The sequence below is a fragment of the Camarhynchus parvulus genome, chromosome 13 (genome assembly GCF_901933205.1).
Source record: "Camarhynchus parvulus chromosome 13, STF_HiC, whole genome shotgun sequence".
Classification (NCBI taxonomy): domain Eukaryota; kingdom Metazoa; phylum Chordata; class Aves; order Passeriformes; family Thraupidae; genus Camarhynchus; species Camarhynchus parvulus.
The window spans coordinates 10,517,614-10,544,982 of NC_044583.1; the positions used below are offsets into that span (position 1 = coordinate 10,517,614).

The window sequence follows — 27,369 nt, forward strand, 5'->3', positions numbered from 1 at the left end:
AATCCCGATCCCGCCCGGCCCCGCCGGCAACTCCCGGTCGCGCCTCACCCGCCTCTCCCCGCATGGCCCCGCCCACCGCGTCAGGGCAGCCAGCAGCGAGAGCAGAATCCCCTGAGTGACAGGCAGCGATATCCAATCAGAACTCGTCTTGTTGCGGTGTGGCGCAGGCTCCGGCGGTATAAAGGCGGCCACGCGTCGCGGGCGCGGGCCCGAGTACGTGTCTGAGGGGGAGGCGGCGGTGGCGGTGGGGCCGGTGCGGAGCAGCCGCGGGGAGCGGGATCGGCTCCAGTGCCGGGGCGGTTTTAATTTGACTTCGGTCAGCCCGGGTTTTATCGGGAGCGGATTTTAAAAGTGAGTACGAGCGGGATGGCGGCGGCGGGAAGGGGGAAGGGTGTGAGCGGACCGGATCAGACCGGCCCGGCCGGGGAGGAGCCGCCGCGCTGACCCGCGCTCGTCTCGCAGGCGTCTCTCGTCCCTCTGCCTCTGCGGACGGGGCACCATGTCGGAAGCGGAGCAGCAGCTGGCGGCCGGCGCCACCCAGAACGGGCACGAAGCGGCCGAGAGCGCCGGGGAGCAGCAGGCCGAGACCGGCGCGGCCGCTGCGGCGGCGGGAGCGGCAGGAGCAGCGGGAGCGGCGGCGGCGGCGGCGGGAGCCGGCCCAGCGGCGGGAACAGCGGGCACGGCCGCCAGCCAGAATGGGGCCGAGGGCGATCAGATCAACGCCAGCAAGAACGAGGAGGACGCGGGGTAAGCGCGGGCGCCATGTGCGGAGCGCCGGGCCCGGCGCGGCCCTGCGGCGGCAGCGCCCCCGGCCCCGCTCGGGCCGGCGGGGAGGGCGGCGGGAGCGGCCCCGCCGAGCCGGGGCCCTGCAGCACCAGCGCTTCCTTTGTTCTGGCGCTGCCTTTTGTTGGCGCCATGTGGCGGCTGGGGGAGGGGCGCTGAGCGGGGCTGTTGCCGTCTCACGCTGTAAAATGGAAGGGGATTTACCTCTCCCGCGTTTTCTTCATCCTTTCCCTCTTTAGCGAAAGGGGCGGATGGAAGGAGTTGCTTTCTATTGGGGGAGGGGGGCCGGCTCAAACTTTGCGGGGATCGCGTGGCCCATCGCCGCTGGCGTCGATGTAAATGTGAATGTTTTGTGTAAAGCATGTAAAAAATAATCCTGGCCTTGGAAGGCAGCGTTGATAACCTAAGTATTTTTTAAGGGAAGTAAAAGGAAAACCAGCACGATTGAGATAATGCGCGGTTTGTTTAAATCGGTAAGAGCTATTTTGGTGTGCTACTTTGCAGCATTGTCAGAAAATGCCTTAAGTCTTGGAAGGGATTTCTGGAGGAGTCAGTGTAGCTTCGCTGTGCTTTGGTGGCGGAATCCTGGTGTGTACAAGAGGAATTTTTTTTCCTATCGTAGTTGGTCTGTTCATAAACACGCGTAATTGTCACGAACATTACCTGGCTATTTCTCAAGCAGTTCTTTGTTATTCAGACTACCCCATGTATTTAATTGGAACTCCCTTTGTTACCGCTGAGCTCTGAACCAGAGGGTCAGATCCCTTAGGTTAAACAGAGCGCTGGAGCCAGGGTAATAGATTTTTTACTATAAAGGAACGAGCAACACTTGCACAAGCTTCCCACGAGCTGGGGCCGGATGTACTCTTTGCAGACACTAGAAGGATTGCGAACCAGGCCTTTTAGCCCTGGATGAATTTTTCTTTAACGTTTCTAGTATTTTGTGCTGAAATAAGGGTGATGGTATTTTCCTTTCATGAACAGGAGGTGACAGGCTTCAGCCCCAAATCGGTATGAAATGAAACTTCTTAGAAAAGCACTTATTCAGAGGGATTGACGTATGTGAAAAATGTAGTGCTGTCCAAGGCACTGATTTTAGTGTTTTGTTATGAGCTAAAATAAGCTTCAGTTTAGCTGCACAAATACACTCAAGAAGGAAAAATGACTGCGTGTTAAGGGTGCAGTTGTCCGGTTTGTGACCTCTAAAGGAAAAGCCGAATATTGGGGTTTTTTGTCTCAGTTTCAAAGGTTCAAAAGTTTTAAATACTGTGTTAGTTAAATTAGGTATCGGTTTTTCCAGTTACAAAACAAAGCACTGCAAATTGCAAAGTGTAACACAGTGCTGTGGTTGGAGGTGAGTTCAGCATGTGGCAGTGCCATAAAGCAGCCAAAGCTGCCTCCAGACAAATTCCTGCCATCTCCCATCTCTTAATTGTTCTGTAAGTGTGGTCAGCGATGACAGGGTGTGCTGTCAGTCCGTACAGGTTAGAGCAGCCACAGTCAGCTGTTGGGATGGGAAGGAATCCCCCAAGCCCCTTTCTTAGCCCTAGTGTTGAAAGGGTGAATAAAGTTGGCTAGGCCGTTCCTCCAGGGCTCTGCTGTAATGGCTGCAGGAAGCACACGATGAATTGGGGCCCGGTGCTTCCTGCTGCACTCATCGAGAGTGCACAGCTTGCTCTGCTGAAAAAACTTAAGTTCAGCAGAAAAAGGGTATGGCTTCACCCAATTTAAGAAAAAAAGGGAAACCCCCCATAAGTTCCCCCCATTGCCTCTTGTGCATAAACTGATGCGGATTATTGCAAAGTTACACATAAACAACAAAAGCCAATTTTATCTAAGCATAGTTTCATTTCTGAAATGTTGCTACCTTCCAGTGTCAATCTAGGTTGCCTCCAAACAAGAGTAATGACAACTTGAACTGCTTCAGTCTATAGTTAGATAAAAAGGCTCGAATGCTTTTAAAAGCTTAGTTTGTTACCTTGGAAACTATGAAAATAGAAAATGCAGCCATGTTATTAATGTTTTCATTTGAAGTGAAGCATTTGAAAAATGCCTTATTGCCTGCTATCACTGTTTTGTTTGTTAGCTTCACTTCTGTATTTGTCTTGAATTTAGTTCTTTGAGCTAGATATTCTCCTTCAGAGGGTATTTAGTATGGGAAAGTGGGCAGGGAAGAACTGTATCCGCCTACTTGGAATTAAAGACTGAGGATGGAGAGACTCCTGTAATACTGACAAAGACAGAACTAGAGTCAGTAACTAAGCAGGAAGAAGTGCACAACTAACACAGTAGTTAAGGCAGGTCCAAAGTCCCATCTGTTGTATGTGACTGTTATTGGAGGTCACAGATACCTGGACTAAAATTTTTAAAGCTGCTTAACCAAAACCTAAGAGACCTCAAATACTTTGCTTTTGATACCTTATTCTTTGCTGAATGCTTTCAGAGCAGTAGGAATAATCCTAAGTTCTTTGCAAAAACTGAGTTGGCAGTACTTGATAATCAATACTGCTTTCTTGCAAATTATAGAATATTTTCATTAAGAACAAAAGTTACTGGCAAGAAATATTTCACGCTATTCTTACTAATTTTTGTATCCTCTAAACAATGGCAGGGTGCACTGTGGCATTCCCTCAAAAAGGGGGAGAAGCCCACCCTTGTGCACTCTGTAATATCAGCAGCTTTTGACAAGGCGCAGGTGTTGCACTGGGAACAGACAGTCCTGTTCTGACAATGCTGCTGAGGTGTGTACCACTGAGCATCTTACTGCATGGCCTTTTCTCACTGCTTCCTGAATCTGAATAGCTCTTCTCTCCTTGAAATTTCAGGAAGATGTTTGTTGGTGGCCTCAGTTGGGATACAAGCAAAAAAGACTTGAAAGATTATTTCACCAAATTTGGTGAGGTAACCGACTGTACGATAAAGATGGACCCTAACACAGGAAGATCCAGAGGCTTTGGATTTATTCTCTTCAAAGAACCTGGGAGTGTTGAAAAGGTGAATTTAAGCTAAATACTTTAGATCTTTAACTTCTAGGGGAAACTTTTCAGCTTGAGTTAATCATACCAAATTGTCTTTTAGGTTCTGGAACAGAAAGAACACAGACTAGATGGACGACTAATTGATCCCAAGAAGGCCATGGCAATGAAAAAGGATCCAGTGAAGAAAATATTTGTTGGTGGGCTAAATCCAGAAGCTACAGAAGAGAAAATCAGGGAATACTTTGGAGAGTTTGGAGAGGTGTGTAATGGTATCTTAGTAAACTCTGAAAGTATAGTCTCCAGTTGCTGTGTAATTTATTAATAATTTGCAAGTTTCAAAATAAGTTAACTTCAGATGTATCAAGCCTTCTGTAACACCCAGAAGTTTCCCAACTTGAGAGCAAAGGTGGCACTTACTGCACTAGTAACATTGCTAGTTAGAGACCCTTGTCTTTAACTCAAAGCATTTTAGCTGATGTCAACACCAGTTTGAAGAGTTGTAAAATGAAATCTTGGATCTGAAAGCCACTGTTAGCATAGAAAGCCTTGCAAATTTGGTGTTGCATAATATGCGTAAAGAGAAAATTTACAGTTTTGCTGTCCTAGTTTCTGTGCATTTAACTGTTCATCTAAAACATGAGTCTGAAAATAGTATTTCACATCTTCAGATTGAAGCAATTGAACTGCCAATGGATCCAAAGACCAACAAAAGGAGGGGGTTTGTGTTCATCACTTTCAAGGAAGAGGATCCAGTGAAGAAGGTTTTGGAGAAGAAATTCCATAACGTCAGTGGAAGCAAGGTAGAAACTCTGACTTGTAACTCTTTGTCCAAGGATTATACCTCTACATCTATAACCTGAAAAGGCTTTTGTAGACCCCTTGTGTCAAAGTACCAAATTTACAATAAGGACAGCTTGCAGTTTACCATAGTGGTGTTTTGCCCCAAGTTCTGTCACAGAGGCTACCAGAGCTCTTTGATAATACTTGTGGCTTTCATTGCTGGATTTTAGGGGCTTTTGTATATTAAATATCTAATTACATTCATTAAATAGATGTGGAGAAATTGGCTTGTGTAGCAGGGTAAGCCATTCCAGCAGGTAGATGCCTATTTTCAGCATAGAGCACTTTAATAAATAAAAGCATTGAAGATGCCTAATTTTGCAGTCACCTGGCTGAAAGTGGCTCTGTCTGCTGGGGGACAGCTTCTGCTTTCTTCTCTCTGGAGCTCCTTTCTGCAGCCCCCCTGCTACCAAAACCTTGTCATATAAACCCACTACAAGGATCCAGGGAATGAATGTACACTTAGGGAAGCTTGTGCTGGGTCATCTGGTTATGGGAGCTACTGCAAGGGTGGTGTGAGGTGCTCTGACCAGCTGACTGCTCATCTGAGGGACTAGCTAATGGAGAGAGGCTCATTGGTCAAGAAATGTAGAGAAACTGGAGGCAAATGATGTGTACTGGCTCGAGGTGTCCCAGTTCCCTTGCTCTGAGGCCAGTGCTGACCACATAACTTCAGAGTTTATTACACTGGGTCATACTGGCTGACACTGACTTGGATTTCGTTTAAAACTGGTCTTGACAGAATAAATTTTGGCAAACCCAGTGCTGTGGGAAAGTCGCTGGTTAGCAGTGAAGTTTGTTTTCAGGAGAGATGAATGCCTAAATGCCAAGGGAGCTGAGAAATTCCTGTATCATATCTATGACTTGTTTTTGTGTTATGGCCATAGATAATAAAAAGCAGATTACCTTAAAGGTCCTGTGGTAAGGAACTCCAAGCCAGGCTTGCTCAGGTGCTGTTCCTGTTGCAGCACAGTAGCTTTAATCTTGGACTGTGCACAGATCCAGGAACCTGGCAATTGGCTGACAGCTTGAACTGAAGCATGGGAACCTGTCTTGGAAATGTCAGTTCTGGTTGCTTTTACCTGTTAGTATTTGATAAATGGTGATTTTAGGTGTTAGTAGGGGTGTAGTACAGTCCATCCACATACACAGTGTGTAGTGTGTACAATGGCTTCCAGGAAAACTCCTTTTTGGGCATTTCTCAGAATCCTGTTCATTCAGTGCAGGTCAGGTGAAGCAGTCTGATAGCAAGAGCCTTGTCCTGGAGCTTGTGCCAGGTGAGAGGGCAGCCTTGTGGCTCCTACAGGACAGGTGGCCTCAGCACTTCTTCCATGGTGAGACTGATGGTAGGGAATAGGCAGGATAAAATGCCCTGACAGCAGTGGCCTCTTGGAAAGGCTGACTTACCTTTGCCCAGGTGGCACAATAAATCAGATGTCCCTGCATTAGTGCTGCTCACCTGACCAGGAGCACAGCACGTACACCTCCTTTGCCTCCAGAGGAACCTCTGGCTTCTCCAGGTGCTCGGGTGGGGCAATGCTGCTCTGACACACTTCACATACTCTTCCTTGTTTTTTATTTGCAGTGTGAGATTAAGGTAGCACAGCCAAAAGAAGTGTACCAGCAGCAACAGTTCAGTAGTGGAGGAGGAAGAGGTAGCTATGGAGGAAGAGGCAGAGGTGGAAGAGGCGGTGGTAAGTACCACACACACTACTTTAGTATGGACACATTCTAAATAAGTTGTGTGTACTAAAATGGGATTTTGTGGATGGTTTTCCCTTCTATAGCTCAAAGTCAAAATTGGAATCAAGGTTATGGCAATTACTGGAACCAGGGTTATGGGAATCAAGGATACGGCTATCAGCAAGGTTATGGTGGCTATGGAGGCTATGATTATTCAGGATATGGGTATTATGGATATGGACCAGGCTATGATTACAGTAAGTAAAGAGAACTGTATTGGGTATAAGCAAGCATAACTAATTAGCAGTTTAATGCATTTGTTCTCTTGTTCATAGGTCAAGGCAGTGCAAATTATGGGAAGACACCAAGACGTGGTGGTCATCAGAATAACTACAAGCCATATTGATCAAACTTATTCAGGTATGCAGTGGCATGGTCTCTTTTGGAAAATGACTGCATAGGTTTTGTATACAATGCTGTAGATGGATACTTCAGTTCTGTACCAAATTTAACTTTACAATAAATTTCTATGGCCTGTTAAATGTGCATCTTACTTGGAAGAGCTCCCTGGAAATGTTTTACATGTTTAATACTTACCAATAACTAGTTGTCTAGACAGTGTGGTGTGTAATTTTCAGCATTGCTGAAGATATTAATTAATGATTTTATTAATAGGTTAAACTGAAACTGATTTTGAGGGTCTGCTTAAAGCTGCAGCTCTGCATCTAGGGACTGCCTCTTGGAGTTAACTATGGACTCTGCATTACTCCAGTTGTACAGAATGAGATGCATCTTAGGGAACCAGTGTCACTTTCCACCTTTTTATTTTGTATTGTTTTTGTGTCATACATTTCCTGTAATGGAAGTGTTAATTTTACTGTACTTTTTGGTACCTTTTTGGAATCTAATGTATTGTAAGGTATTTTACATGTGTTCTGATTCACCATGACATGGATATTGGAGCTATCCTAGCTTTTGAAATAAAAAAGGCGTAATCTAGTGTCTTGTGCCATTCTTCAGCTCATGTGTTAGTAAAACACCAGTATCCTGCTCCCAGAACTTAGTTCATGGCAGTACCTTGATAGATTAAGAGTTGTGCTTAAATGTTTTTAATCTTAAAACTAGAAGGCTGTGTTGGTAGTTGTGCTCACTTGCAGTTTAAGTGGCAGCTAAAACCTGCTGTCATTTCTGCCTGGAGGTTGTGGAGGAGAGCTCAGGTGAGAAGCCCCAGCTGTGGTGGGGCTGTGCTGGTGAGGTGGTGGCTCTGCTCTAGGCAAGCACAGAGGCTCATAGTGACTGGAGTGGTGTCTGCTTTGGGCTCTGCTAGGAGGAGCCAGAGCTCTAGGTGTCAGGTAGGGCTTGGGAGTCTGGACAGCATTGCAGGAGGGAGCCAAGAGGTGTGCAAGAAGCTGGCTGCACTTCCTCCATGTTTCACTGTCATGAGTCTGAGACTTGTCTGCAAGTTGTTAATAGGCTATATATACCTGCCTTGAAATGCAGGTTGGACAGACATTCAATTACCAATGCAAAGTCTGAATTTTTGCAGCCTTTTTGTATAATAGAAAAGGCTAAAAGAACTTCCACTGCAGTTGTGGGTGGAAAAAACATCTCTTTCTCTAGAGATAAGTGACCAGCTAGAAATACTCTCCTTTTCTGACTTTACTGTTAGTTTACTGCTATTTTAAGGCAATAACTGTCATGTGATTTGCCTGTCTTGTTGCAGAATAGAAGTAGCAAGCTCTACTGCACAAAGCAAACTTCTAATCTTTGTTGCAGTGATCAATTCGATATTAATCTCCTTTTAAAGCTAAAATCTGGCAATATTTTTTCTTGTAACAAATTCTCTTTGAACAAGTAACACCTGCAAGTGGAATCAAACCAAGTAACTAAGACAAGAAACAAACACATGTTACTAGTGACCTTTCCAGTTTTTTTAACAAGGGATGCAGCTGTTTCTGCGTGAACTATAATCTGCTGCTCCCTGCTGGTTGTCCTTGAAAAGAAAAACTGGCTTGTAAGTTTAGAAGTCTGTAAGACTCTTCTGGTGTTAGGTGGAAGTCTTCAGTATTGGAAAAAAAAATCAGATTTTAAATCTTATAGTTGACAACTTTACAGCTGGACCATGTAACCTCCAGCCCAACTTCATTGCAAATAAAAAAACAGCAGATCACTGAAACAAATGAGCACAGTATTTAGAAGTATTACTGTCTCAAGATTTAAAATCTAAATACTTTATTACATACTTTGAATATTTTTTTCTGTGAAATAAGGGGTAGCAGAATATTTTTCTAGCAAGCACTTGGCCCTCCAGTGGGAAAACTGCATGGTACCAGGACCATTGTGCTGCAGTCCTTCTGGCTAGTAGTGTCCTAGCAGGAGTTTGTCAGCTGGTGTTGTGGTGGTTTTTGTAAGTAGGTGCTCAGGTAATGCTTCCTTAACAGGTGATGTGGCCTTAGGCAGGAACTGAGGATACTGGTACTTAAATGCAGAGCTGGCTTTTCCCTTTCTTCTTTGCATGAAAAGTTTGTGATACAAAGAACTGCCTGGTAAAAGTAAAGGCTTGTACACAAGGTTGTTGCTTATGGCTGTAAACGCCTCTTAATTTACTAATCCTACTTGGGTACTTCTCGAGGACAGACTGTGTTTGTAAGAAGTGGTTTGGGAGCCATAGCCCTCAGGTGTCTGTCCCTCATGTGTTTGATGTCAGGAATTTGGAACTGAAGTTTTTGACTTAACCTGGTGGCTTGAGCGTGTTTGTTGAATATAGTGCTACTTAGGGACCTTGTTCTGACACTGGCTGCTGAAACTCATCAGAGTCCTGGGAAGGACTGTGGGTGTACTGGCACCTGGAATGGTGTTTGCAAAGATAGCTGAAGACTTGAAAATATCAGAACACCCATTGGCTCATCCTAATTTGAAAAAGTCATAACCTGAAAGTAGATAAATTTAGCAAATGTATTTTGTAGTGGCCATTAGAAAAATCCTCCTTTATAATCAATTTTAGATATGCAGTTTTAAATAAAAGCTAATTCCACACTGCCAGAGTTGAGACAAGCTCTTGTAAAATTTATTTCTCCTAGAGCTTTTACTAAAAACAAGATAAATGAAAACAGAAAAATCAGAGGTGACTTATCTGGTCTAAGACATGCTAGGATGAAGATTAAATGTGCATTATTATAGTAGAATAATGTTTCTTAGTAGATCTTGAACATTGTTTGAAACCTATGGAAAGAAAATAATGTTATGGGTTTTTTTGTAAAAGTATCATTAAAAGAAATTACTTCATTGCCTCACTTTCGCTTACATTATATGTAAGTGTCTTACTAGTACTGTACTTAGTAAGAGGCTTTTTGCATTCTTGGTTTCCTGTAGAAAATAAAGGCATTTTTATTGCTTAGTTTAGATCACAGATAAGTACATTAAGTCATTAGGCCTCTAATTTGCACTGGCACTGTTCAGTAATCTTTCTGTTCCTTAAGAATAAGTAGTATAAACAGCTGTATGTCTTTCCATTAACTTGCTAAATAAAATATTAACACATTTCTCTTGTGCCTGCTATACTAATATACACTGAACTAAAACCATATTTCTCCTTAGCTCAGGGCCATAGCACTGTGAATCTCATGGTGGTTGAGGTCACCAATGATTACACTGCTCACAATGACCACATTAGGTGCATTCCTGCCCAGCTATCCAGAGTTCTACTAAACATGGGGGTGTCTTTTAGTCAGAGTAGTTTGGAGAAGTACTAAGTGTACAAAGGGTGTTGTTACCAAGGTGTTAAGTGTAAGTTACACTGTGCTCATGGGTGTGCAGCAAACTGAGTTGCACCTAGATGTTCTCTTGGCAACCTATTGAGGGACCTCAACAGATGAAGACATAACAAGGCTTTGAAGACTTAACAAGACCAATCTTACTCTGATACCCACAAACTTTTGAGTCTAGGGGTAAATGGATCCTGAAGGATGAGATGCCAGCTGTGAACCTGAAATGACACTTAAGGGGAGATCTGCTGAGAAGTGGTTATGCAGCTGGAGCCTGAAGGCACTGAGCAGCAAGCAGAAAAGCTGTTTGTGTGGATGTGCAGTCATTTGCATGCTCTAGAGACAGTCATGTCTGGGACATGTTGGCCCTTGCTTACAACAAGTGATGCACACAGTGTTGCTGGGAGGGTCAGAGTGATGGAGGGCAGTTGTGAATGCTGGATGTACACAAGTGTGGTCCATGCCTGGAGATACCCAGAAATTCCTGCAAACTTTGAGTAAAAGCATCCCTGAGGAAGCTTTATTCTGACAGTGCTTGTGAAGGTATGTTTAGGAACTTGGCTTTTAAATAGTATTGGGTGGCTATAGGTAAATACCTGCTCAGGTGGAACAAACAGGTCTTTTCTATTGGTTCAGACATTCTTTTTCCATATCTGAAGAGAGAATAAGAAACAACTTAGAAAAGCCATGACTTTGTGACATTTTTTATACTAACTTTCTTAATGCTAAGTGTGTAGAAGTTGTATAAAAAGCTAAGTGGCAAAAGCACATAGATTACAGCTTTCAGGAACATGTGGACATACTTCACAAATTGTGCTTGTTTGGATAAGCTAAACACTCAAACCTCAGCCAGAGCAAAGCTATCTTAAAAGGCACATGCATCTGCAGAGAAAGTAGTTTGGTTGGAGAACTTCACAGAATAACTAAGAAGGGAAGGCCATGTGCTCAGCATTTACCATCTTGGCTCCATTTTAGCACTTCTGAAAATCAGGCTCAGAAGCTCAGCATTGTCTTCAATAAAGTTCAGAAACCACCCACTATTTTTGAGGGTTTTGATCATTTTTTACCTGTTAGTATTTTGTCAATTGTCTCCACAACAAATTTTGCATCCTTTATATTAAAACACATTGGGGGCTTGAATTTCAGCACATTTCTTCCTGGCCCATCTGTACTCAGTAGAATATATTTTTCCTTAAGTCTGGAAAGAGCAATAACAAAGGATTACATTTTGCTCTGCATGTAGCTCAGGAAAACTTTCAACACCAGCCTGCAGGATGTCACACTTTCTACACTGACTGGTTTCAGTTTTGGCCAGTTGGTTGTTTTAGCAACTCCTGTACCTTGTTATTAGATCCTCTGCTTCTGCTGTAGCTGGAGTCCTTTCTTCTTGGTCCTTGATTAAATCCACTCCAATGAATAAGCCACAACCTCTGTAAAAGAAATAAAAACACTCAGTCTGTCAGTGTCAGAGAAAGGAACTACAACTGAACTAAAAGAGTTTTTTTTAACACCAGACCTTTACTGCATGAGAATTACCTGATGTTTGGCTACTGTTAGAAAAAAGTTTTGCTGTTCTGAAGAAATGTGGTAATACAGACTTCTGTCTGCTCACCCTGGCAGAGCAGGATGGGATGTTAAGTATGTTTTTCATCTAGCTCATCACTTCTGTACCCTGTGCACTTGAACTTTGAGTTCAAACAGCAGTTTGAACAGTAGCAGTTCAACAGTTTTAGCAGCTAAAAATTGATAAAACAGTAGTGGCCCAGAGTGGCAAAGTATATGAGACTTCAGATAAGCTCAAGTTTGTTTTACTTAATTGTACAGGAGGCTATTTTCACTGAAAACACAAAATTTATTAATTTCTCAAAACAACATCTATTGGATTGGACTGACGGAACCAAAGAGAAAGCTGCCAAAAATGTAAATAAGGCACTGATACCTGACATCACCAATGATTGGATGCTTGATTTGCTGCTCCTTGAGTGTCTTCATCAAGAAGTTGCCTACCTCTGTGGCATGAGCCTGAAGGTGTTCCTTCTCAATTACATCTAACACAGCTAATCCAATGGCACATGAAACAGGGTTCCCACCAAACTGAGCCCAGGAAAGGAACACACAGCCATGGAAAGGGAAGAAAGATGCAATCATGTCACTGAAAGTGTAGCCTCAGTGCTACAAGGAGCATATTACTTTTATGAGATGGAGCCAATACATAGAGTCACAGACTAGAAACATAGAAATAGTGCAGTGACACAGTTCCTCTTTAGTTACTGTGGTAAATACTAATAAAAACACATCATGAGTATCTAATTTTAATCCTCAGGCTCCCTTACAGAAGGGGGCAGCTGTTTACTTACTGTATTAAAATACTCCACTCCTGTGGCCGCAAATGCTTCTGCAATTTCTTTTGTTGTTGCTACACAAGCAAGTGGGTGCCCATTTCCTATTGGCTTCCCCATAGTGACAATATCAGGTATGAAATCTTCTCCCTGAAGCTGGAATGCCCAGAAGTGCTTGCCAACCCTGCCAAAGCCAACTTGAATTTCATCAGCAATAAATACACCTCCTGCCTTGTGCATATGCCTGTAACAAAACAGATTTGTTTGTCTCTTAAAATGAAAGAACATAGCATTTATTGTTTAGGAACATGCAGAAAGTGTTACTTTGCAAACTTTGAGGAAACAAACATATACAAGGCTATATTGCATACTGTGTGTTTATAAGCAGATCTTTGCCATATACAAAGTTCACATTCTAGCACAAATGCTTGGGTAATTTCCTACCTATCAAGCTCTGTGATGCAGCAGGTAGAGAATTATCTATTTACCAAATAAGTTAAAAAAGATAATGAATGAGCACTTACTCTGCAACCTTCTGAAAATATCCTGCTGGGGGAATGATTTGACCACCAACACTTGGTAGAGATTCAACAAAAAATGCAGCAATCTAAAACACAGCATATAATGTTTGAACACAATACAGAAAGTTGTGGAGCGAGCTCTTTGTCCTTAGATGGTTTTTGATTATTAATGTGACCTTTACTTTTTGACAAGTCCATCCCACTTGGTTTAGTAACTCTGACTTGCACTTTCATTTCTAAGACAAACAGTTAAGGAAATGATATCTTACCTTTCTGCCTCTCTTATGTGCATGCTCAATAATATTTTTTACTTCATCAGCATAGGCTGTTACTGGATCTTCATGGTCTTCTCTATAAAGTCCTCTGTATGTGTCTGGAACAGGAGCCTATGCAAAGGAATAATATCCTACATTCAATATATCATAAAAACAACTCCACTCAATTGACAAGTAATTGATAGGTATAGGATGAAGTACATACCACGTGGACCCATTCCTTTTGTCCTTCTAGATTTCTGAATTTATATGGGCTTATGTCAATCAAAGATGTCAGATGTCCATGGTAAGCACTTAAAAAACAATTGGCAGAACTAAACAGTAATTTCCTCAGTATCAAGAGTTCTTTAGTATTAGCATTCCAAATAGTAAAAAGTAGCCAGCTGCTATCACCTGGTAGGAAATTCAGTAACTTCAGCTGAGAACAGCTCTGCAATTTCTTTTCTATCAATAAGCTTAGTACTACTTGGATTTTTTTTTTTCATATAAAGGATGCAGAGGGACAGGACTTACCACTGGTGACTGGAATCACAGCAGGGAACACCTCAGCAGTATCACAAGATTGCAGAATGGGAAGGGCCTATTTCTGAATATTCTCCAACAATGGAGTTTCCAGTGACTCCTGTTATTAGGCATCCTGTTCTAATATTTGACTCCCTTCATGGCAAAAGACTTTTTTTTCCTATGTCTCATCAAAATTCCTCAGGTTTGAACTTACATCTGAGGTATTTTTTCCTGTCACCATCCATCTTCACACCTGGCTCCCACCCTTTTTGCTCCTTCCCATGAGACAGCTGTAGTTGCAGTGAGATCTATCTGGCTGTCCCTTGCAGCAGAACAAACCCAGCCCCTCTCACTGCTGTGGCTCCTTCCCCATCGTGGCAGGCCACTGGTGGCCCCTCCTTCAGTGTCAAGTACTGGAGAGCCCAACCACAGCTCTCAGGGCTGGGCTGGCCAATACTCAACAGAGGGAAAAATTACTTCCCTCAGCTTCCTGGTTACAGTCTTTCTACTGCAGGAGGATTTCAGAAATGCTCTGACCATGGGCCAAAACTGAGCCTTGTACCCCCAAATTGCCAATGTACTCACTAGTCTAAAACAATCACATCCTCGTGTTTTGTGTACTGCCGTGCCAGTCTCAGGGCAAGGTCGTTGGCTTCAGACCTACAATGGAAAAAATCAGTAATTGTTTCATTGTGGCTATCTTGAGTTTTGAAATCTAACCTCCCTTGCACTTCTCTTTGTGTCTGCAGAGAACAGACAGAACTTGCTGCATGTTACGCACAAATTCCTCAGTAATCAGCACTCACTAGGTAGGACTGTTCACCAGAACAGAATCCGTCTTAAAAAGCCAGAGTACAGGAACTACTGAGTACAGGAACTACTTTCTGAGAAACAATTTGGCTTTTTTTTTTCCTTCCAGATGAAGTTTGCTTATGAATGTGTGCCCCCCTCCCCAACAGAAGCAATGCATTGGTACATTTAATTTTGAGAATAACTGTCAAGTCAGAAGACAAATCAGACAAGAAACTAATACAGCAAATATTTACATTACTGTTTTGAGGTCCAAGGTCTTACAAATAGAATAAAACTCTTCTTAAATAAAGCACAGGTTTATTTCCCAGGTTGAGAACTTGCAGAACCAGACCCATGTTTTTGTCAGTATCTAGTAATCCACACCAGAAATTAGTTGTTGATAAGAAAGTGTGTACCTGTCTTTATATACCTAGTAAATCCCCTGTATCAATTCTAATGTACCCAACTTACCCAGAATTCAAAAAATAGAAGATGCATAATTTCTCAGGTAGTGTTTTTGAAAGTCTCTCTGCATAATCAACCAAGTTGTCATGAAGGTAACGAGAATTTGTATTTAACAACTGATTCTGTTCATGGGCTGCCTTTACTATATCAGGGTGACAGTGTCCAACTGCAAGAGAATGTGGAGAGTGGTTTGAGAGTTCTTCATATTATCCATGGTGTTTAATCACATGCCTGATTAACACATTTCTCTAATACTACAGAGATATTATCAGTAGGGCCTTAATAATGGTCCATCTTTTAAAAATGTTTTTGTGCTCCTCAGAAGGTTTGAAGTTGCCTCCTACTGTATTTAAGATTTGTGGTTAGAACTGGAAATTGATATGCTAAAACAAATAGTCCCTGATTTGATCCTTGGATTTAGGCATTGCCACAGTTCAGGAGTTTGGGAGGGTGCAGGTAAGCTTTACTATCAAAGAATTACTAGCCCTGGTAGGGGTTAGGTTAGAGAGATTTCAAATCCTGTAAGAAAGTAGCAGTCACTTAATTATACACAATTAAGGCATTACACTGAGCAGTGGTTCTGTGACTGTACACTTAACGGTAACTTTTACAAAACCAAGAAAATGTCACTTGTTCATTTTACAGTGAGGTGCTGTACTTGAGTTTCCATGGGAAAAAAATCTGTATGTTTTAGACATATTTCTAGGAAGACGGGACAGGAAGCAAGTCTGGAAAGCACATTCACACACCCAGATTCAAGAACACTGTAATTCCCCAAACTACACGCTCAAGAAAGTTTCCTTCCACTTTTCCAATTAACCACCCCCTCCCCCAGCACAGTGCAAGTGCAGTAAAAGTACTGCTTGTTCTTTGTTCTGCTTAAAAAAACCACAGCATCAAATAACATCCAATGCCATGACTTTAGCTTACCATGAGCCACATTGTTTATGCAGTCAAGGTACTGTCTCCCATTCTCATCATACATATACTGGCCTTTTGCCTTCGTGATCTTCACTGGATCATTAGGAAAAAACAGCTTGCAAGAAGAGCTATGACAAGCATCAGAAAGCAAAATATCTTAGTGAGTTTAGTTTATCCTACTGGTAAAAAACATTTCTCCTGTTTGCTGGCACAGTCATCCTGCTTTTGGCCCCTAAACCAAAGGGCTTGTACTCAGATTTTCTTAGATTAACAGGAAAAAAGCACACTCCAAACATGAAAGTCCTACTCTAGGGTCTAGCCACAGCATTAGGACTCACCTCTACAGCTTCATCCTGTCTTAACTGCAATTCCTGTCTGTGCTGTCTGCCCTTTTTGTTCTTTTGTGTTTCTTACCTTGTGCTATGTTCTTTTTATTATTCTCATTATGTGCTTGCTATTCCTGCCAACATCCTGATTTTCCAGATAGTTTGGTGCAGGTGATTGTTACAGCTTCACTAACCATAGCTAGAATACAGAGTGATTTTATAAGGCTGGGTTTACTTAAGTGCATTGTGTTTCACTTTTTAAATGGATTGCCAAACAAGTAAAATGGAAACACATCTGCCTAAGCAGGAGTTGCAGAGATTTGAGACTGAAAGGCAATGCCAAACTTTCATACTTCACTTAGTAAAAGATTGCTTATATAGAAATTTGACGATAAATACAAAGCCATTGTCAAATGGATGACAAAGGACAATAGTGAAGTAAGAAAGTGCTTCATTATCCTTCCCAGCATGTATCTTGATACTTTCTCTGTGAGCTGGCAAAACAGTTGGGGGTTTTTGTAAGCTTCTCCTAACTGTTCAAAAGATACTAAGAAAGTGCTTGCAGAGGCTGGGTCTCTGTTGCCAGTGGAAGGGCAAATCAGTTAGAAAAAGATTTGATACCCAGTGTAGCATTTTTCAGGTGCATGTAACTGGCATAATTCTAATTTCAGCTTTTACTTTCAGCCCAACTCTTGTATTTACACAGCACATAAAAGTAGTCTTGGGTTTGCATATATATGATACGAAAATTTTCCCTTAGTTAAATAAAAGAGTTGTGTTGCCATACTTGGCGATGGTCTATAGAATTAAGACTTTCTTCAGGCTGGTTGAAACACCACCGGTAATGGGAACTTTAGAATTGAGTCCCTCATTCTGTTAAAGAGAGCAGACGTTTGTTGTTAATTCCATCACGGTTTTGGTGTAATTAGTTTCCTGAAAGACGGGCTATAACAGTGGCTGAGCCAGAACCTCCCCTGGCCCAGCACGGCTCCAGCCCCAGCCCCGTCTCCGCCGGGCTCGCAGAAAACGCTTTCTAAGCACTTTAGTCTCTTGAACAGGCACCCTCGGTATCATACGGGTTTTAACAGCGCAGTTGCATAATCCCCCTCCTTAAGAAAGGCTAATTCCTGTTAATTACAGCAGCGCACCGGGCTGTGCGGGCGCGGCGCTCCGGCGCTGCCGCCGCTTCCAGCCCGGGCGCGATGGCGCCGCCGCCGGGCGGGGCCCGCGGCTCGGCCCCGCTCCCGGCCACGTCCGGCGGCAGCGCCCGCCCCGGCCCCGGCCCCGGCCCCGCACCCGCAGCACTCACCCGACGAGCTGCTGCCGCAGGGCCAGGGTCTGCTGCCGGGAGCGCGGCTGTACTGCCCGCATGGCCGCCGAGCCGCCCGCGGGCCGGCAGCGGAGCGAGGGGAAGGGAGGGAGGGAGGGAAGGAAGGAGCGGCCGCCTCTCGCGGGGGCCGGGCCGGAGAGGAGGGGAGGGGCGGCAGCGGCGGCGGCAGAGCAGGAACACGGGCGCTGCCCGGCCGGAGCGCCCGGCGCAGTCCCGGAGCTGGAACACGGGCGCTGTCCGGCCGGAGCGCCAGCGCAGGCGGCCGGGCACCGGAGCCCGCGGAGGGACACGGGCCTCGGCGAGCCCCGGCAGTCCCGGAGCTGGAACACGGGCACTGCCCGGCCGGAGCGCCCAGCGCAGCCCCGGAGCAGGAACAGCGGCCCGCGGACAGCCCCGGTACCCGGAGCAGGGACACGGGCACTGCCCGGCCGGAGCGCCCGGAGCAGCCCCGGCTGTACCCGGAGCACGGGGCGGGTCCTGCGTACGCCCGGAGCGGGGCAGGAGCTCACCCAGGGACCGGGCGGGACGGGGCAGCGCTTCCCTCACGGACAGGAGTGGGGACAGATGGGGACAGACTGCGGCCCCTGGGGCCCTGCAGGGCTGCTGGCAGCTCACCCTTAAACCGCACACGCCAGGGCTTTACACTGCTCGGGTTCATCCAGCCCCGCACCCCACTCACCTCGGAGGGAGGAACGAGCTCTTCAGTTATAGCGCTCTTCGTTTGAAATACACATTGAGGAAGTTTCTTTTCTAGTTGAAAATGTTTAAGTGGGTAGCCAAAGTGGTAGAACTGATATAGTTCCACATCATCATTAAAGCAGAAGTAAACCCAGCCTTTTACATGTTGTAGCCCTGTGTTTGCTTAGTGGCAGATAGGGAGACATCTGACTGACTCCTTCAGAGCCAATCCTAAAGCAGGTAATAGTTAGGATTAAAAGAGGAAATGCTGTCAATCAGATTAGAATGATCTTTCTTCCATTCCTGTTTGACTGGAATTACCTAAAGAAAAATAGGATAAAGAACCAGAAAGGAGGTTCTTTGATGGATTGAGTTCTGCTAGGTGTATCCCATCAACTTTTCCAGCTTGATTCTAGAAGATGACACGTTTTTTTTTCCTTCCAAATAGATGTTCACACTCTTTTGGTTTAAACTGACAAATAGCTTTTAAAAACTCTAGAAAAACAGAACTGATAATTTTAAAACTACACTTGGCAGACTTTGCTCACTAGATATCGCCACCAATAATTATCTCTAGCTGCAATTACTTGATGAACACAGGAGCAGTTTAAATTTTGTGCAATATGGAGAATGCAAAACCAAATTGCTGTGTACTTAAAGTTAGATTGAACTTAGTCTAACTACATTGTTTCATAAATGTCAGGTTTTAAGTAACAAATGACAGTGGAGAAAAAGTTAATCATGGCTGTTAATCTTTATTTGAACTCTTGTCTGGTTAAGATATTTACTAGCTATTTATAATAACAACCTGAACATTTACAATTTGGAAAGTTTACTCTTGGTTACAAATGCAGAGCTCATTATACATATTCACACAATTGTAAAAGTAATCTGTACAGAGAGACCATTTTTAAAAATCTAGTCTTTGCTTTTATTAAAAAAAGCACAAGAAAAAAAAGTGTTTTTAGGTCTCAAGGTAATGTATTGTCCATTACAGCTTTAAACTAGAAATACATGATGCAGTACTAATTAATATCATTTTAACATGTTAAAACAATGGATAAGAAATACTGTTATTAATGCCTTCATTTTTAAAGTAGTTGTTCCCCAAAGAAGAGTAAATAGAATACTTTTCGTGGCATATACATGATCAAAAGTCACAAAAAGTTTGCAAATGGAGATGTTAAGTACATTTTCTGTAATTTTAATATCTATATATTTCTTTTCAAAGGTCATATACAGAGATTTAGCCAGTTTTGTATAAAATACCATGTAAATACATTCAAAACTCATTTTTGGCAAGCTGCAAACACACAAACAGCCCTTTCTCCTCTGACCAGCCTCCCTGGAGTGATGCAACCACTCAAGTAAATAAGGGACACTTGCATAACATGGTAGAGGATTAAGTTCTACTGACATAATTTCAAAACAAATATGGACAGATAAGGCACATGTTGGATTATTTTTCTAAACTGTATACAGATTTCAGATACCAGCAGGTAAAGTTTCTCAAATGCTGTTGTACACACCAGTTTTGTATCATTTCTATATCCAAAGTCATGTAATGCAGTAATTTCAGTTTTGGCTGTGGTATTTGTGCTGGACATTCTTCATATTCAGTATTTTTGATTATTTTTAAGATAGCAGAAAAAGAAACCCAAACTGAAACTCAAAAAGCTGTTACGAAATTGTTTATAAAACTGCAGTCTATGAAACAAACTAGCAAACATAACAGGCTCCAGCTCTCATTTGCACTGATGGCAGCTTAGGACCTTTCCTGCTAAATTTACAAGTTCAGTGGATATCATGGGTACTTTTGCCTTGCAAAACCAGACTTTAATTTTTTAATGTAATTTTCAAGAGATACAAGTTGATAAGGACTCACCTACACTTAATAAATTCCTGTAAAATGAACTTTTTAAATACAATGTTTAACATTATAATAAAAAGCAGCAGATGGGATCAGTGTCATTTACAGATACTTGGGTCACCTCCTTTTAAAGTTTTTGTTCACCAATATCTAAGTTATGTAAGAAACCACACAAGTGAGCTGACACAGAAGTGAGCTGACTGTTCCATGAAACCACACTTGAAGGCAACTTCTAGAACTTAACAAAACAGGAATTAATTGTTTGTCCTAAGTCATAGGAAAACCACAAATGTTACTAATGTATTTGTTACTCCACTCTCTTGTCAATAATTCAACTTCTTATGCACGGAAAACTCGTGTTTCCCAGCCTTGCTGAGGTTTCCCCCAGGCTCTTTACAGTAGTATACAATAATATCATCTGTTAAGTCCTTCCTCCATTCATATCTAAGTGACAGATTTTCAGCACTTGCTTTAGCTGCAGGTTACACAACAGTCCCACATCCCTTGTGTTGTGCCATCTGATGGGACACAAGCACATGGCAAAGTTGCAGTAGTTCACCTGGGGATGTGAAAGTACTAAAAGCAATTTTTAGCTTAAAAATATAAATTATCTCGAGGGAAAATAAAGTTTAGGAAATGGTTTTTACTCACTGGTTTGCTTCAGTCTGTCATAGATTCCCCCAAGTGGAGCTCTGGAGTATTTCAAACTGAACTAATTATGGTCAGGTCCAGTGCAGTGCCAGGGACATGGCTAAAAGGCAGGTGACTCCAGTGACGCTGAGACTGGACTAACTAGAGTGACCAGTTTCTCTCTGCCCCTTCCTTTTTGTTAAAAAAAAAACCAAACAACCAACCTACTATTGCAAAGGGGCAAGAAATGTGCTTACATAAACACTGTCCTGTAAAGGTGCCAGGTTCAGTGTGTGCCACAGCGATTGCCTTGGCAAGTCAGAGTGTCACAGGCCTTTTGAAATTACCCATATGTATAACTTCTCACTTGAAAATCTCCTGGTTAAACCCCTGCAAGGCTGGCTGTGCTGCTCAGCATGTCAGCCTGTCCTGAACAGGTAAAAAGCAGGAATTTCAAATTAAACAAAGCAATACCTGAGGTTCTTTCCACCTCTGGACACTCCTTCTTCTGCTAGAGCTCATTGGAACCAAACTCACTGATCTGAATTCAGCCACATTCCTTCAATATTTGTCCAGGATGAGTGATTTGGGGACATTTAAATTTTTATATCTTAATCATTTACAGTTATTCATATTTTGCATATCTTAGAGAGAAATCTGTTGCCTACAAAGAAAATAATTCAGAGCTTCCATGCTCAAAATTTTAAAAATAGAAATGTGTCAGGAAACCTACTATAGTTAGATTTTATGTGCATAATGCTGTAAATTACCTGGGCAACAGATAATTTACAGATATCTGTCCCAACAGTATCTGAGACTGAAAAAACGTGAGAATACAGTTGTATTTCCCGAGAAAGAAATATCAGATTTGGGGGGGAAAAAAAGTTTCTATCCATGCACGCCTGGTTTTACAAATATCTGTTCAGACTGTCGAGTTACACAAAAGTCAGGTGTGCTGTAAATTAAGAGACACTGTCACAGCACAAAATTTGCATAAAATTTGCTTATATTTAAAAAAGGTCTCCTCTAGAGGGCAGCATTGAACCAGCATTCACCTTTATAATGCACAAATTGCATTGACTGGCCAGGGGAGTTATTTACCATTATGAGAAAGCTGGAAACTTCATGGCATCTTAATAGTTTAATTAATTTTTATTACTTATTTTAATCAGTTGTGCATTATAATGTGTGAGTTCTTGCATTCTTGCCCAAGACCTGCCATATTTGGCTGAGTGCAAAACCAAAACTTTACCCAGGGTAGTGGTTACTATAACAATCTTAAAACCACAGGTGTCATTTCCATGGATTACTTTGCATCGTTGCATGGGATGTCTTAAACTGCTGAAACCTCCCACATGTTTTGCTGGTTTGCTTAAGGATTTCAAATGCTGAATTTATGAAGTTACAGAAGACAAAAGCTCATCTAAATATTTTATCTATTGGTTTCCTAAAAAGAAAACACATCAGAAAGTCGCTTGCCATTAAAAGAAACAATCTTATTTTTAAATACACAGGAGAAAAATCCATACAGAAATAAATTCATCACCATTATATATACAGGAAGTGTCAGGAGCAGTGCATACAGGAGAGGTGACTCCCCATGGGAATAAAACAAAGCATGTGGCAATGTCTTGATTATGATGCTTTTAAACTAAAATATTGATGAATTGACACTTGGGAACAGTTCCAGTTTGGGGTCAGATGAGGATTTCTCCGCCACCTGTTTTGTAATCCAAAAAAATTCCTGAATTCACTGGCCAAGCCGTGACTGAGCTGCAAAACTCTTAATTAATCACATTTGTCCCTATGAGAACAGGCCAAATTATTGGGTTCATGCTCTGGCAAGGTTCCTCTCAAGCTGTGCAGTTACACACATGGGGTTTTTTTGCCTTATTCCCTTCTTCCCCAAATCCATCCTCCCCAGAAGCTTTAGGAAGCACTCCCATACTCAGCTGGGTGCAGCATCCTGTGTGTCACAGCAAGGCAGCCCTGCCTGCAGAGCTTTGGCGGTGAAAATCCTTTTAGGGGTCTCAAGAGAGTTCTTGTGCCCTTATGGTTCAGTTTGGGAACTTTGCTTCCAAAACCCACTGGGCTACAGTGTGTTAAGAGAGGATGTTGGTGTGATTGGAAAGATTGTCACTAGCTACAGTTTGAAATGGAGCAAGCCTTACAGAAAACTGTGTGTCCTCTGCTCTATGGTTGCCTTAACCTCATGGAAAGCACCATGCAGTTAAATTAGAGGCAGGAATTTTGTTTTGTCAACTAAAAACCAAAAATATTCTTGTCTGAGTTTCAGGTTCCCCCAATATCAGTAACTTCAGTGTGTTACCCAGAATGTCTATTGATGAATCCATGAAGTTACACCAAATATTTTAGTGATCAAGAAAAATCAGTGGCTCAGTCTCAGCCTGACCCACATTTCTTAAGCATTAGCAGCCTCTCTGTCACTCATATTCATTGCTGCTGACATATAGTGGTAACATTCAGCTGCTTTTTGGAATTGCTGTAAAGCAGTCTCAGATTCTTTCAAACCAGAGGGGAAAACAAAAGAAGAGAGATTTCCTGGGGGAAAAACTCCCTAAGCTTTGTGAAGGGCTGAGATCATGACTGAGTTTTGAGCAAGGCTGCCAGTACTACCTAGAAGTAAAATTTGTCTTCATGAGCTATTCACAAAGTATTCAGATAGACCCACATAAACATTTTCATATGGAAGGAGAAAATAATCAACTGATCTGGCATGAATCTGCAGAGCAAAGCATATCTTTTCAACTCACTGCAGTAAGATCATGACTGCTCTGTATTAAACAACTGCTCTTCTAAATATGTTTGTGTGTAAGGCACATGGAAGTCTAAACAGATTTCCTCTTAGACTCTGTGTAATCAGTACAAAACCCAACAGTTTCTCTAATAAAGTCTGTTGATCTGAATTATATGATAGATAATCACAGAATGGCTGGGCTTGGAACAGTCTTTAAAGGTGATTGAGGTCCAGCTCTGTGCCATGGGCAGGGAACCAGGGGCACTGTTCAGGATCTAAAGGCCAAATGCACCAATCTGAGCCGAGGACCAGGCAGGACTTCAGGTGCCCTGCTGGGGGATCCACTCCCTGCTCTCACAGGGCTCTGCTCCTTTGGTGATGAGGGGATGGCAGAGTGATGTACCACCCCAAGGAGTGGGAGAGATCCAGGAGACCTGCTGGCTCCTCAGATGAGTTCCTCATAGCCAAAGTGGCAGCAGTGTGCAGCAGGATCTGTACCTGCCACCATTCCTGCTGGCAGTGGCAGCAGCAGGAGTCCAGAGGAGCCACTGCACCTGAGCAGTGAGTCCAATGTCCTGAACACTCCTGAGTGGCTGCACATGCAGAGATGATCTTTGTACATGCAGAACCAAGGGCCTTTGCCTGGGAACTTCCAAAGGGGATCACAAAAAGGTTTGGTAGCTGAGCTGCAGCACCTGTGGGGGTGGATACATCTGTGCTAGAGTGGCAATTCCAGCCTTCCTCCACTACAAACAAATGGCTTGGGTGCTGTGGCAGCAGAGGCTCTGTGCTGGGAGGGGGATGGTGGCCTTGCAGAGCTGTGAGAGGGTAAAGCACTATTCTGGTATTCTGTGTCAATGTTTTGCAGGCCTGGCAGTGGTCACAGTTGATGCCTACAAGCACTGGATATTCCACAAGTTGAAGACGGAATACTGACTTGTTTACCTGAAGATAATAGGACTTCGGGGTATTTCCTCAGAGAAAATATAAATTTTAATATAATTTCATAAGCTTTGGAGGTTAGCTTGTCTTGTAGCTTCAGTGATATCAAACTTCTTCAAGTAGGAGCTAGATAGAAAGCTGTTTAGTTTTTGCCAGCGTATGTAAAACAAGACTTTTCTATCTGCATTGTAGATTGTTTGTGGACACTTCCAGATTCTTGTGCTTTCTGCAGTCATTCTGGGGACTGAACTCTCATTGATTTTGAAAGAAGTTCCATGAACACGACATGTGCAGGAATTTGAGTGTAGAAGCCCATGGTGTGGTTTGGAATAGTGAACTGCTTTTAGTTTGGAGATGACTGGGGGAGATGGGAAGAGCAACTGTACATTAAGGGAACAATTACAGATCTTCCTGGTGACATCAATGAGAGATTTGCCTTCAGCCTTTCACAGAAAATTTTTTAGCTTTAATTTGGGATATTAAAGGGGTTTTTCAAAAGCACTAAAGGCCAGTGGAAGCTTGTTAGCTGCTCCTTATGCCTTTAAAAACCCCTGCACCAAAAGTGATAGCTGAGAACATGAAATGGAAGTAAATAAAATGCATTTTCATTGCTGTTTTGAGTTACATAATTGTTGTTTGTTGATTTGTTAGTTGATCTGAATTTACCATGGATTTAATCTGTATGGTGACCAAGGAAACGGTGAGTAACTGCTAGAGATGCCAGGTACAGCCACAAAGCCAGTGGTGTGTAGGTGTAACCCCTGAGCTGCCACCCAGGTACCAATGCACTGCCCACAGCCCTGAGGCTGTGTCACCTCTGCTGAGCTTGGTGGCCATTCCAGCATTGACCAGCACAGAGCACAGGCTCACCCTGACTCCTGGGATAAACTCAAGGACACCCAGAGCCAGCTGAGAGCTCAGACACCATCACCCTACCTGTGTGGAGCACAGAGCACAGTCCCATGTTTTCACAATATCAGAGCAGGACCTCCAGCACTAGGTCAGCCTGGACAGGGCAGGGAGCACCGGGATGGTCCCATCCCTCTCTCAAGCCCTCTCTGGCAGTAGCTGCAGTAAGAGTGGCAATGAAGCAAAGATCTTAACAGAGGTTTTGGGTCTACTCAGTGCACCAAAACTGCCTCCCTTCTGTATTCTCTAAGATCAAGGCCACAAAGAGCCATAATACCATGTTTGATATTACAATCAGCTCTCACTTTCACCTAAAACTCCTACTCAGAACCCAGCAACGTGTATTGAGCAAAGTATTTCCTCCAGCCATGATCTGTTAAATGAAAAGGGCATAGGGGTGATAGCAATTATATCACTGATCTGGTTAGGATTAACCAGTTTTACCAATAAAAATCCACAGCTTACTATTTTGAGTTTGTGTGGCTTCAACTTCTACCCATTGGATGAGTATTTGTATATCTTTCTCTGTGCAGTTTAAAAGTGTCATGAATACAAAGTATCTCCTCCCTGTAAAGGAATCTGCTTGCTTCTTGATCTTCATTGTAAGCTGAACAGACTCGGCTGTAAGCCATCTTCTTCTTCTTTGAAATATTTTTTTATGGCTCTCTGCTGCACAATTGCTGTTTTTCCAACATCTCAAAAATGTTGAACTGTGGAATAGTTTGCAATCTTAATTGATCCCACAGTGGCATATGCAGATATCAAAATAAAAATGATTTTTATCCATTACCCTGTTCTGCATGGGATGTGCCTGAGATAATTTAACAAAAGAGACTGAAAAGGTGAAGAAAATTAAGAGAACAAGAGGAGAGTGCAGAGTTAGTTTACAGTTAAAACCATGTAAACCAAGAAGAAATAAAAAGCAAATGAACCCCACAAACCAAGTCAATTAAATACTCCAAACTCCCAGTTTCTGGGAGCCCCAAGAGCAACATTATGTGCTCTGTTGTTTAAGAAGGGACTTGAGCAGAGCCTTCCCTGTCCTGCAGCTCCCTGCACTGAAAGCATTGCCAGGTTTTCCTGCTTTGAAATTCTGCAGCAGAAGCTTCCTGGGGAATTTGTGTTCCACAGTAACAAAGTGCTGGCACATCTTCAGGCTCAGACCCCAGAACAGGACCCAGAGGTGCTTCCTCTTGAGGAAAAAGGTTTCTCTTGATTGTAGAGGAATTAACCACAGGCAGTCAAGGTTGTTCAGTTTAGCCCCAGAATTGTTATTTCCATCACACCCACAACAGGCAGTGATGGATGGAGCTTGGCTTTGTTTCCTCTGCAGGTTGCAAATCCTTCTCCTGCTCGACCAGACAGCAGACAGCAGCTTCTTCCATTTTTAGGGCTGCATCCTTCTTTTCTTTGTTTTCAGCCAGGTTTTTTCACCCTTTTAATGTGCATGTAGAATGCAAATATGAAGTTGAGAGCCAAATGAGGGCAGGGATTTTGCCCTCCTTCATGCAGTAAGGCACACGAGGCTGGCTCAGTACTGTTAGTTCACACTGCAGCATGAGCAGGGAACACTGTTCATCCTCAGCTACTGCCATCAGTACCTTTAGCAAATCCTGGTGTTACCATGCAGCGGTATGGGTTTGGGAGCTTTACATTATTTTCCAAGTCCATAAATGTCAGAATCCAGTATAAAAAAAGGTCAATATATTACTGTCAAAAGTTTTTTTTTCCTTTTTTTATACAAAAATTAAAAAGATCAAAATATATCACATTATTTACATATTGTGCTTCATGCTTAGAGATCACTGAAAAAGAACACACAAACAAACATTTTAATCAGAGAAATGCTCCATTCATTACACTTACTAACTTTACTGTAACTATAAGGATTGGCATTCAGATTTCTTTATTATTAACAGTACATCCAAACAAATTACACAGAATTAAAACCTTTGATATACCAAGGGTGTGCTCACATTCTAACTGAGGGTTTGCAATCAGTTAGTGGCATGCTGTTAACTCCAGCTGTGTCCACATACCACATGTTACAGCTGGGTTTGG

At 42.8% G+C, this 27,369-nt stretch overlaps 3 protein-coding genes across 8 annotated transcripts in view; 1 reads left to right on the forward strand and 2 right to left on the reverse strand.

Annotated features, from left to right (window-relative positions):
* Positions 1–192: 192 nt before the first annotated feature.
* On the forward strand, positions 193–25,773 carry HNRNPAB (heterogeneous nuclear ribonucleoprotein A/B). 6 transcript variants are annotated; one of them, XM_030957432.1, is made up of 9 exons: positions 193–351; positions 463–747; positions 3,609–3,777; positions 3,862–4,020; positions 4,430–4,561; positions 6,187–6,295; positions 6,389–6,541; positions 6,620–6,704; positions 24,326–25,773. In XM_030957432.1, the coding sequence occupies exons 2-8, from the start codon at positions 500–502 to the stop codon at positions 6,688–6,690; spliced, it is 1,041 nt and encodes a 346-aa protein (XP_030813292.1). In that variant the 5' UTR covers positions 193–351; positions 463–499; the 3' UTR covers positions 6,691–6,704; positions 24,326–25,773. The 6 variants fall into 6 exon arrangements, with proteins under 6 accessions (XP_030813292.1, XP_030813293.1, XP_030813295.1 ...); XM_030957433.1 differs by lacking the exon at positions 24,326–25,773 and adding an exon at positions 6,960–9,826; XM_030957435.1 differs by lacking the exon at positions 6,389–6,541.
* PHYKPL (5-phosphohydroxy-L-lysine phospho-lyase) lies at positions 9,330–17,594 on the reverse strand. The gene is made up of 13 exons (XM_030957430.1): positions 17,501–17,594; positions 15,875–15,993; positions 14,951–15,110; positions 14,273–14,347; positions 13,389–13,476; positions 13,178–13,294; positions 12,912–12,994; positions 12,406–12,631; positions 11,988–12,142; positions 11,389–11,478; positions 11,116–11,246; positions 10,645–10,701; positions 9,330–9,506 (listed from the first exon to the last, which is right to left on the reverse strand). The coding sequence occupies exons 1-12, from the start codon at positions 17,560–17,562 to the stop codon at positions 10,673–10,675; spliced, it is 1,335 nt and encodes a 444-aa protein (XP_030813290.1). The 5' UTR covers positions 17,563–17,594; the 3' UTR covers positions 9,330–9,506; positions 10,645–10,672.
* Positions 25,023–27,369, reverse strand: part of COL23A1 (collagen type XXIII alpha 1 chain) — a 178,119-nt gene continuing 175,772 nt past the window's right edge. Inside the window, exon 28 of the mRNA XM_030957428.1 lies at positions 25,023–27,113. Coding sequence (XP_030813288.1) covers positions 27,111–27,113 — 3 coding nt within the window. The 3' untranslated portion in view covers positions 25,023–27,110. The remainder of the gene's footprint in view (positions 27,114–27,369) is intronic.

Bases quoted from the DNA above. Each gene is read 5' to 3' on its own strand.
- PHYKPL (XM_030957430.1), bottom strand. From the start codon at position 17,562: ATGCGGGCAGTACAGCCGCGCTCCCGGCAGCAGACCCTGGCCCTGCGG. The intron at 14,348-14,950 runs GTAAGTTGGGTA...TTTCCATTGTAG, and splicing joins TTCTATTTTTTGAATTCTGG to GTCTGAAGCCAACGACCTTG. The intron at 12,995-13,177 runs GTAAGATATCAT...GCTGTGTTTTAG, and splicing joins CACATAAGAGAGGCAGAAAG to ATTGCTGCATTTTTTGTTGA.
- HNRNPAB (XM_030957432.1), top strand. From the start codon at position 500: ATGTCGGAAGCGGAGCAGCAGCTGGCGGCCGGCGCCACCCAGAACGGG. The intron at 4,021-4,429 runs GTGTGTAATGGT...TCACATCTTCAG, and splicing joins ACTTTGGAGAGTTTGGAGAG to ATTGAAGCAATTGAACTGCC. The intron at 6,296-6,388 runs GTAAGTACCACA...TCCCTTCTATAG, and splicing joins CAGAGGTGGAAGAGGCGGTG to CTCAAAGTCAAAATTGGAAT.